At 63.2% G+C, this 10,012-nt stretch overlaps 3 protein-coding genes across 6 annotated transcripts in view; 2 read left to right on the top strand and 1 right to left on the bottom strand.

Moving 5' to 3' along the window:
• Positions 1-329, bottom strand: part of TSEN34 (tRNA splicing endonuclease subunit 34) — a 2,147-nt gene extending 1,818 nt beyond the window's left edge. Inside the window, exons 1-2 of one of the 2 annotated variants that reach the window (XM_027860571.1) lie at positions 82-314; positions 1-3 (exon numbers count right to left, since the gene is read on the bottom strand). The exon at positions 1-3 is cut by the window's left edge and continues 197 nt beyond it. In XM_027860571.1, the coding sequence (XP_027716372.1) occupies positions 1-3; positions 82-314 (236 nt within the window). The other variant, XM_027860572.1, reaches the window with a different exon arrangement.
• Positions 330-901: 572 nt separating this feature from the next.
• On the top strand, positions 902-5,437 carry MBOAT7 (membrane bound O-acyltransferase domain containing 7). Of its 3 annotated transcripts, XM_027860495.1 has the most exons (8): positions 902-1,013; positions 1,305-1,384; positions 1,511-1,640; positions 1,873-1,999; positions 2,419-2,563; positions 3,397-3,751; positions 4,477-4,653; positions 4,739-5,437. In XM_027860495.1, the coding sequence occupies exons 2-8, from the start codon at positions 1,309-1,311 to the stop codon at positions 5,148-5,150; spliced, it is 1,422 nt and encodes a 473-aa protein (XP_027716296.1). In that variant the 5' UTR covers positions 902-1,013; positions 1,305-1,308; the 3' UTR covers positions 5,151-5,437. The 3 variants fall into 3 exon arrangements, with proteins under 3 accessions (XP_027716296.1, XP_027716297.1, XP_027716298.1); XM_027860496.1 differs by lacking the exons at positions 902-1,013; positions 1,873-1,999; XM_027860497.1 differs by lacking the exons at positions 902-1,013; positions 2,419-2,563.
• A 99-nt stretch (positions 5,438-5,536) lies between these two features.
• TMC4 (transmembrane channel like 4) overlaps positions 5,537-10,012 on the top strand; it is a 5,938-nt gene continuing 1,462 nt past the window's right edge. The window contains exons 1-11 of the mRNA XM_027860494.1: positions 5,537-5,805; positions 6,475-6,700; positions 6,882-7,030; positions 7,112-7,344; positions 7,636-7,772; positions 7,884-8,031; positions 8,326-8,493; positions 8,670-8,833; positions 8,941-9,067; positions 9,315-9,412; positions 9,740-9,923. Of these exons, the coding sequence (XP_027716295.1) occupies positions 5,607-5,805; positions 6,475-6,700; positions 6,882-7,030; positions 7,112-7,344; positions 7,636-7,772; positions 7,884-8,031; positions 8,326-8,493; positions 8,670-8,833; positions 8,941-9,067; positions 9,315-9,412; positions 9,740-9,923 (1,833 nt within the window). The 5' untranslated portion in view covers positions 5,537-5,606. The remainder of the gene's footprint in view (positions 5,806-6,474; positions 6,701-6,881; positions 7,031-7,111; positions 7,345-7,635; positions 7,773-7,883; positions 8,032-8,325; positions 8,494-8,669; positions 8,834-8,940; positions 9,068-9,314; positions 9,413-9,739; positions 9,924-10,012) is intronic.

Genomic DNA, 10,012 nt, shown 5'->3' with positions numbered 1-10,012 from the left:
GGGCTCCCCGGCCCCGCGCCCCCTCCCTCGGGGTCCCCGGGCTCCCCTGCTCCGTGCTCCCCACGGGGTACCTGGGCCCGCTGGCCCGGGTCCTGGCGCAGGGCAGTGACGAGCGTGGCGGCGCCGATCTCGGCCAGCAGCCGGGCCTCCTCGGGCAGCAGCAGCAGCGGGAGGCCGAGGCGCGCGTTCTGCCGCGGCCCCCGAGCCAGGCTGCCCACGGGCCGGCCCCCCACGCCTAGCCGTTCCCGCAGCGTCCGCGCCCCCTCGGCGCCCCACACCAGGGCCTGCCCGGCCTTCACCTCCACCAGCAGCATGCAGCCGGCTTGCGCAGCCGCTCCAGCTAGGGCTCCGGCTCCTGCGCGTCCGGAGGCCCCTCCCGCCCCGCCCTCGCCCCCGCCGCCGGCCGCCCGCCCAGCCCCAGCCCCGCCCCTTGAGAGCTCGAGCCCCCTACTGCCCCGCCCCTTTCCCGAACGCCCCGCCTTCGTTCCCTGCCCCTTTCAGCAGCCCGGCTCTCAGCGTCATCCCCTCCCTCCAAACGCTCGGGCTTCAGCTCCGCCCCCTTCCCAATGCCCCGTCCTCAGACTCCGCCCCTTTCAGTAACTCACTCCCCAGCCCCGCCCCATTTCGAGAGTTCAGACCTCAGCAACGCCCCGTCAGAACCCTTACTCCGCGGGCCGGTCCCTTCCCCAACGCCCCGCCCCTTCCTTAATGCTTCGTCGCCCGACTCCGCCCCCGTCAGTGGCTCATCCCTTAGCCCCACCCCGTCAGAGGTCAGCAGCCTGAAGCCCCGCCCCCTGGGCATAGAGTCCCGCCCCTCCCCGCCCTCTCCGGTCCAGCTCCGTCCTGCCAGGCGGGGCCGCAGGCTTAATGAGCCGGGGCTCTTGCTCGGGCGCCTGGGGTTCCACCCCGGATCCGGAAGGGGCTGCCCGCGGCAGGAGGGGGAGGGCTGTACGGGGCAGGGAGGCTGCCTCAGCTACTTGGGCCTGGGTCCGGACGGGGCTGCTGGGCTGCAGGTGGGGCGGGGTACCGGGGTGCAGGGCCGGAGACCCCAGGGCGGGCAGGGAAGGGCTGAGGGAAGAGAGATGCCCGAGACGCTGGGGGCGGGGCATGCACTGGGGCCCCTGGGGATGGGGGAGGGATGTCCAGGACATTCTGGGTGGGGGGAAGGAGCATACCCCCCCCCCGGAATGGGGGGAGGTGCATGCCCCCTAGGATGGGGGAGTGGACGGGTCCCCTGGAATGGGGGAGGGGCATGCCCGGGGCCGGAAGGGATGGGTTGCTCAGGCCCCGCTCCCCCACCTCAGAAACATGACGCCGGAGGAGTGGAAGTATCTTGCGATCCTCCTTATCTCCATCCCTGTGGGCTTCCTCTTTAAGAAAGCGGGTGAGGCGCTTCCCCTTCCTGTGGTCCCGGATCGGGCAGAGGGCGGGTGGGGGAAGGGAAGAGCAGGGGGCCCCCCCAGGTGGGGCCAGCGTTCCTGTCCTGACTACCCTCGCTGCTCACCTCCAGGTCCCGGGCTGAAGCAATGGGGAGCGGCAGGGGTGGGTGTGGCCCTGACCCTGCTCACCTGTGGGCCCCACATTCTACACTCGCTGGTCACCATCCTTGGCACCTGGATCATCATGGAGACCTGGCCCAGGTAACTGGCCGGCCCGGCCCCCCTCCCCGCAGCGGAGGCTGGCGCTGACGTGCTAGGCCCACTCCTTCTGGTGACCCGCACCCAGGGGCTCCAGGGTCCCGTTCCCCGCGTGGCCGCCCCAGATTGTCTCCGTGGTCCCGGTTGGGAAGGGCCCGACTTGACAGCCGTGCTGGTGTCTTTCTGTCTGTCTCTGTTTCTCTGTCCCTCGCCCCCCACCCCTTCCTCTGGGCAGGTCCTGCCACGCCCTGGCCCTGGCCTGGACCTTCCTCTATCTCCTGTTCTTCCGAATGGTCACTGTATTTGGGCTTCCGGCCCCTACGCCCTTCACCAATGCCGTGCAGCTGCTGCTCACCCTCAAGGTGAGGTCTTTGGACTCCGTGCAGCTCCCAGCACCCTTAGGACCACCCGCTCCCCCAGACTCCCCATCGACGGCCACTCCGCTCCTGGCCACCAGGCTGCGTCGGGGTTCTTAGTTGCGGGGGTGCTGGGAGCTGGGGTTTCTTCATTCAACTCCGGATCCAGGCTGGAGCTGGAAGGCACCTTGCAGGTCCGTGAAGCCCAGCTCCTTGTTTTACAAACGAGGAAGCTGAGCCCTGGTGAGGTGAAGTGACTGCCAAGGCCGCAAGGCTCAGCGGTGGGGTTGGAACCCAGGCTGGCCCTCCAGACCTGAAGCCAGGGCTCTTTCCTGCTGCCTCCCGGAGCTCCCTGGGGCGGACGGGGCCGGGTGGGCTGGGGCATGGAGATGCCGGGCCCAGCCCTGATCCTGTGCCCTTCCCAGCTGGTGAGCCTTGCCAGTGAGGTGCAGGAGCTGCGGGCACAGAAGGAAGACCCCCCGAAGCCTCCGCCCGTGGGGCAGCTTCTTGCCGTGCCCTCACTGCCCCAGACGCTCAGCTACAGCTACTGCTACGTGGGCCTCCTCACGGGTGAGGCACCCCTGCCCGGCGGCATGCGTGTTGTGTCTGTCACCTTGCATCTGCCCCCTTTGTCCTTGGCTCTCTCTTCTCTGGCTGTCACCTCCAGTTAGGGGGCATGCAGCATGTCTGGAGGCAGCCAGCCCGACCTCCTCCTTAGGGAGGCCAGCAGGCCCACTGACTTCCTCGGTTGCTGGAGAAGAGCTCCCATGTCCTCCCTGAGCCTTCTCTTCTCCAGGCTGTCCTGCCGATCCTCAGGGCCCTCCTTGGAGCGCCCCCCTCAGTTTCTCTGTGTCCTTGAACAGCAGTGCTCAGTACCGAACCCAACACCACCCAAGGTCAAATTAGCTTTTAGCTGCCACATCTCACTGCTGATCCACGTTGAGCTTGTGGTCCACTAAGAATGCCTGCTGTTTCATCATGCCTCCCTGTGATCTTCTAGTGACTAGACTGCTGGATGGGGAATCAGGAAGAGCCGGGTTTAGATCCCACCTGTGACACTTACCAGCCCAGGGGCCCTAGGCAAGTCACTTAACATCCCTGGGCCTGACTTCTCCCTTGGTAAAATGAAGTCACACTCAGCTGGTGCTTCTTCCTGGAGGGCCTCCAGATCTGCCGCATCCTGCCTCCATTTGCCTCAGCTGGGCTCTGGGACGGGCAGTGTGGCCCAGTGGGTAGGGTGCTGCTTCCACTCCTGCCCCTGGCATATCCACCACCTCCTCCTCTGTGCAATGGGAAGAGTGTTGGTAGCTTCTCCCTTGCGGGAGATCACCCGCGTAGCCATTGCCGTGTTGGTCTTCTGTCGAGGGTCCGCAGCGTCCTTGACCTCCCCTCCTCCCTGGCAGGCCCCTTCTACCGCTACCGTACCTACCACGACTGGCTGCACCAGGGACCAGCGGTGCCCAGCCTGGAGCCGCTGTTGCTCCGGGCCCGGCCTGCCCCCTTCTTCGGGCTGCTCTTCCTGCTGTCCTCCTGGCTCTTCCCCCTGGAGGCCGTACGGGAAGATGCCTTCTACAGCCGATCCGTGGCATTTCGCCTCTTCTACATGGTGCCCGTCTTCTTTGCATTCCGAATGCGCTTCTATGTGGCCTGGATCGCAGCTGAGTGTGACTGCATAGCCGCGGGATTTGGGGCGTACCCCGTGGGGGCCAAGTCGAGGGCTGGGGGCGGCCCCACCCAGCCCTGCCCTGCCCCAGACAGGTCAGCATTCCACAAAGAGTCACCGGGGCCAAGGGATGCCCCTTCTGCGGGCAGGCATGGCATCCATGGTCTCCATGGCTGAGCCTAGCCACAGGACCTAATCGGGGCAGCCTCTTCCCCACTAACCGCGGCCCCCTGGAGGATGTGTCTCAGGCTAGCTCCTCCCTCGCTGTTGGAGGACTGTCCCCCCCACTGGCCATGGTCAGTGGAAAAGCCCAGGCCATCCTGTGGCCAAAGGAGGGTGGTCTTCGACACCCCTGCCCCCAGGATTCTCCCTGGTGGTCATGAGGCTGCCGTGCAGGATTGGCGCCTCACAGCTATAGTGGCCTAGGGGTCCAGAGGAGCATGGCCATAGCCCTCCCGAGCTGAGCTGGGCCCCATCCTGTGGGGTGGCCTTGCCTCCAGCCCCTGTTCAAGCCTTCAGAGAAGATTCAGGAGGCAGGGCCTTGGAAGTCTGGCTGCTGTCAGCTTCCCTGGGCCCTATTGTCAAGGGGCAAGTCTACCCTTCACCTCAGTAACCTGGCACAGGCTTGGGCTCCAGGATTCCTTGGGCAGCTGTGGGGGCCCTGGAGGGTGGCATTATCAAGGTCTCACTCTCCCCTGATACCCAAGGGGGATGACCCCCACACAGTAACTGTAGTAGTGAAAGGGCCCCAGCCAGGCCCCTTTGGAAGGCATGAAAGGGGAGTCAGGAGCCCCTCCTGACCCCAAGGCTCTTTCTCTAGCCCTGAAGCTGCGGCAGCCACCAAATATGACTACGAGACCATCCGCAACATCGACTGTCACGGGACGGACTTCTGTGTGCGTGTCCGGGATGGGATGCGGTACTGGAACATGACGGTGCAGTGGTGGCTGGCTCAGTATATCTACAAGAGCGCTCCAGCCCGCTCTTACGTGCTGAGGTGAGCCGCCTGGGGCTGGCACCGGCCGTGGGGATGGGGGGAGGGGCGTGAGGGGCCTCTGACACCCTGCCCCCCACCCCTACAGGAGTGCCTGGACCATGCTGCTGAGCGCCTACTGGCACGGCATCCACCCTGGCTACTACCTGAGCTTCCTGACCATCCCCTTGTGCCTGGCTGCCGAGGGCTGCCTGGAGTCGGGCCTTCGCAACCGCCTCAACCCCAAGGCCCAGCAGGCTTGGGACTGGGCACACTGGTTTCTGAAGATGCGGGCCTATGACTACATGTGCATGGGCTTCGTCCTGCTCTCTCTACAGGACACCCTCCGCTACTGGGCCTCCATCTATTTCTGCATCCACCTTCTGGCCCTGGCAGGCCTGGGGCTGGGGCTAGCCCTGGGGGGAGGGGGCCCTGGTCGCAGGGGAGGGGGCGCCAGGGCTGAAGCCAAGACTCCCCCAAACAAGCCTCCCACACCCCCAGACAAGTTACGAGAGGAGTGAGGGACCCCTGGGGCTGAGCAGGGCAAGTCCAGGCACTGAGCTCCCCCAAACTTTGAGGGGACACCAGAATCCCCAGGTGGCCTGAAGGCTAAGGGGGCTGGAGACCCGGAAGCCTGGATCCCAGAAGAGACAGGAGGATCGGGCCCCCTGGGTCCCTGAGAGAGCAGGACGTGATGAGCCTTATTCCTGGGGGCTGATATGGCTGGAAACCCCGATGCCAGCCTCCCCCCAGGCCGGCTCCGTGGGGGGAAAATTTTAACTTTCTCAATAAAGAGCCTTGGACAAAAGTTTTGTTGGTATTTGTCTTCAGGGGAAGCTGGTGGCTTCTGAGATCCTGGGAGACCCAGACCTCCCTGTCTCTGAGTTTTCCTTTTGTTTGCGAGTAAGGAGGAACAGAGTTTGCTTCTGCCAGGAAGGTGGGCCCTGGACTACCACCCCCAGCAGGCGTTGCAGCACATGCCCTTAGGGCCACAGAACAGCGCCCAGAGTGCTGCTGGGAGAATGATTCCAGATGTGGGAGCGGCCAGGCCAGCCCCGCCCTGGCCTTACCTGGGCACTCAGATTTCCAGCCCTGCTGTAGCCCCAGGGACAGAGACAAGAATGGAGGCCCGAGGAGGACCTGGGGAGGATTGGATCCCCCGGGGGCCTGGCCCAGGTTGGTGGGGGTTGGGGTGGGGAAGAGGAAGGGTCCCCAGAAAGGGGGGGGGGCCATAACCTCAGACTCTGTCCCTAGGCCCTCTCGAAGGAAGAAGGAAGTGGCCTGGAGCCCCAGGGCAAAGTCCTGGTAGCGGAGGGAGGGGAGTCTAGGGTCCCCAGAGGGGGTGGGGTCTAGGGAAAGAATTTCTGGGTAGCTTAGGGGGTTAGGCTGGAGGGAGGGGGATGCTGGAACCCTAACCCTGAGAAGCTGGGGGAGGAGTTGTTAGGTACTATAAAAAATGAGGAAGGCTTGGTTCCCCCAGGGAAAGCTGATGCTCAGAATCCTGAGAGGATGGAGAAGGGGATGCCTGGGTCTCCCAGTGGCAGGAACTTAAATATCAGAGTGAATAGAAGCTAGTGGGGAGGGAAGGCTTAGATCCCCAAAGAAGGGACCCACAAAGGGATCTGGGGACCCCTGAGGGGGTGGGACTAACAGGACCCTGGGATCACCTGGGGAAAGGTTTGCCTCAGACTGTGGAGACACGAGCTAGGTGAGTGGATGCATGCGGCTGCCCCCCTTCTCTCCTCTGGAAGGGCATACTTCAGGATGGGAACAGTGGGGGCTGGGGAAAGGTTTTCCCAGAGCCCCTGGAGCCTCCCAGTCCTTTCTCTTCCTGACTGCCCTCAGGCCCATCACTGTCAGCCCTACTGAGCGAGCTCCCTAGCTCGGCCACAGTGAGATACAGAGGGCCGGGCATCCGTCCCTGGGGAGACCCGGAGCCACCCCTGGAGCAGAGCAGGCAGGAGAGCTGGTCACAATGGCAAACTGCCCCCATGGCATCCCCTGAGAAGCCCCCGGAATCCCAGGCCCTTCGAGAGCTGCCTTGGCCCATGGAGGCCAAAAAGCTTCTGTGGTGAGAACCTAACCTTAACCTAGCGTCTGCCTTGTCTTTTCCCCTCTTTCTAGCTCTGGCTCTAACTCTGAGGGGTGGTGGCTCTTCCATGCCTCTATCCCCCTGCCTGGCACTGTTTTTTCCTCTCTCCTCTTCCATCTATTTTTTTCAAGTCCCTGTGTCTCTGCTCACCTCTCCCCAGGAGGCTTCAAGCCCTGAGCAGGCCAGCAAAGCCAGTGCCAGGCATTCGGGGATCCAAGGGGGCCTTGCTGGTGGGCAGAGTTTGGGCTCGCTTGATTGGAGTCCCAAAGATGCTGGTACCCTGGAGGAGCATACTGATGAAGATTGGGGGTGAGTGACACTGATGGGACAGCTGAGTCTCCCAGTGAGGGCTGGACAGTGGTATCCTTAACATCCCCCTTCTCCCTCCAGGCCAGTATGGAGCAGGCACTGAGGCCTACTTTGGACTACTTCGATTCCTGCTGGGTTTGAACATTCTGGGGGCCTTGTTCCAAGGAGTTCTCACCCTGCTGCCTCTCCTCCTGTTGGGTCCCATCCCAGGACCACCCTCATCAGGGGTCACTAAGACTTGTGGCTCCTATGACCCTGTGCCCCAGGGCTTTGTGGACTATGTCACACACCTCACCAACCTGCTCTCGGGAGAGGTAAGAATCCCCTCACCCTGAATACCTCCCCCACCCCAATCCCAGCACTATTCCCTAGAATTAGACCACAGAACTTCAAAGCAGAAAGACATCCTGCATCCAGTCACTTTTTAGAGGAAGAAATTGAGGCCGTCAGAGGGCAAGGGTGACCAGTGGTCACTGATGAGGCAGAGTGTGGGCTCCGGTCTCAGTCCCCGGTCCCCTGATTTCCCATCCTGGGCTCTCCCCTTTCTGTATGACCCCACCACTGGCCATTTTTGTCTTTCTGCCTGCCCTTTGTTTTCATCACAGGGTCATCTGGAGTGGTCCCCCCTTTTCTATGGTTTCTACCCAGTCCAACTAAGAGGTGGCACCTTCCAGCTGCCAGTCGCCTACCTGTTGTCCACATTTGTCTCTGGCCTCCTCTGCCTTTTCCTGATCCTCCGCAGGTAGGATTCTCCAAGGACCCTGGGCCCAGACCTTCCTTCCCAGCCTCTGGAGTCCCCAACCTCCCCATAAATCAGTACCCTCAGCCCCATTCTCACCCCACCCTCCCCCAGGTCGATGTCAGGACTGAAGCAGACCCTGTTGAGTGAGTCTGGGGCTCTGACCAGCTACAGCCACCGTGTCTTCTTTGCTTGGGACTTCGGACTCCAGGGCAGCAGCCCCGTGGAGCTCCGCAGGCGAGCGATACGCTACGAGCTGCAGGTGCTTCCAGGGCGGCAGAGAGAGGAGCACCATGGACAGGGGCCCAGAAGCATAGGGGGCGGGGCTCAGAACTTCGAGGGGTGGGACACTGGCTTGGGAGGCCAGGGGGGCCCCAGCCGAGGGGGAGGACCAGGACTTAGGCTGGAGGAATTTGAAACTGAGAGCGCGGGGAGACTTGAACAGGACCATGAGCCGAGGGAGGGAATGGAGAGGGAAGGCGCAAGGGAAGGGCCAGCTGCCAGCCTTCCCCCAGGCCCCCGCGCCTGAGGTCGGTTCTCGCCATCGCTTCCACAGGTGGAACTGGAGGAGGCCTCGATGAGGAAGCAGGCAGAGGCCCGGACCGGGGCGCAGCGGGCTGGTCTGTGGATGACTAGGATATTGCTCAACCTGCTGGTGCTGGCTCTGCTCGGGGCAGCCTTCTATGGGGTCTACCAGGCGACGGACCCCCACAAGAATCTACAGGTGTGGCCCAGATGCCGACGGGATGGGACCAAGAGACACGGTGCAAGAGAGCCTGCGGCGGGGGAACGGGGCCGGGATTTGGGGCACATGGAATGCTCTGGAGGGAGCTGAGACCCTGAGGGCAGGGACGGAGAGTCCTGTCAGGTCTGCTCCCCAGCCGCGTTCTCCCACCTCAGGAGGATCCCGTGGTCCAGGCAACCCCGCTGCTGAAGCTGCTGATCGCCTATCTGCCGTCCATCTTCATATCCACGGCCAACCTTATCCTGCCGCCCGTCTTCAGCCTCATCACCAGCCTCGAGGGCTACACGCGCAGCCGCCAGATCCAGTTCATCCTTCTCAGGTGGCCCAGTCGGAGGGACCAGCTCGGGGGGTCAGACCGAGCGCCTTAGACTCCCAGTTTGGGCTCCTCCATCACTTCACACTCCGCCTTCCCTTCCTCCTACCCAGGACCGTGTTTCTCCGCCTGGTCTCACTCGTGGTCCTGCTGGTATCCCTCTGGGATCAGATCACCTGTGGGGGCAAGCCCGAGGCTGAGGCCTGTGCCACGTGCGGCTACGACTACAGCATACTACCGGTGATGCCAGGATCCCAGAGAAGGGGCCAGGGCTGGGGACACCTGGACTTCCCAGGGTGGGGGTGAGGGGGAGGGCCAGCCCTGGAAAGGGGACGCCTTGGCGCCCCAAGGAACAGAGACGGGGAGAGGACACCTGGAGCCTCAAGGGGCAAGGGCCAGGGATGCAGGGTCCCCGAGGGGGCAGGGACGAGGAGAAGGGGAGTGAGGCTTTGGGTTTTACCTGACGCACCCTCAACCGCATCCCCAGTGTTGGGAGACTCGAGTGGGGCAAGAGATGTACAAGTTGCTGCTGTTTGACCTGTTGACTTGCCTGGCGGTCCCTCTGCTGATTCAGTTCCCGCGCAAGTACGCTCCAGTCCCACCGTCACCCGCACCTCCCCCTGGCCCTTCCTAGCGACCCCTACCCTCTTCCTCCTCCCTTCCCCTGAGATTTTTTTTCCTCTTCTGGCCAGCCCCATACTCCATTCCCGAAATCTATTGTTTCTATCAGTTCTGGGAGATCCGCCCCTCTATTAGACCCCGCCTCCTCTCCCTTGGGATTGGGTTAGAGGAGTGCTGGATGCCCATTGGGTGTCCAGGCCAGGGACATGGCAAGCCTGAGAGTTGAAGGGAAAACCGGGGACTGGATAAAAGCAAGCCAAGAACCGGCTTCTCCTCTCGTTTCTTTTCCAGACTCCTGGGGAGTATGTGCGGGGGCCGTCTGGGCCGTCTGGTAAAGACCATGGAGTTCCAGGTTCCAGAGGAGGTGCTGGGGCTGGTGTACGGGCAGACGCTGGTCTGGGTAGGGGGCTTCTACTGCCCTCTCCTGGCGCTGCTCAACACAGTCAAACTACTGCTCACCTTCTACCTGAAGAGGGTGAGGGGGAGTGCCCCAGGCGCCTGGGACTCCAGCGGAGTGGAGGAGGGGGCGCCCGGCACTCCAGCGGGGTGGAGAGGAGGGGGCGC

Source organism: Vombatus ursinus, unplaced genomic scaffold (assembly GCF_900497805.2).
Source record: "Vombatus ursinus unplaced genomic scaffold, bare-nosed wombat genome assembly UNPS02014198.1, whole genome shotgun sequence".
Taxonomy (NCBI): Eukaryota; Metazoa; Chordata; class Mammalia; order Diprotodontia; family Vombatidae; genus Vombatus; species Vombatus ursinus.
Note: the sequence above shows the minus strand (reverse complement) of the source record. Positions and strands in the feature narration are given on the sequence as shown.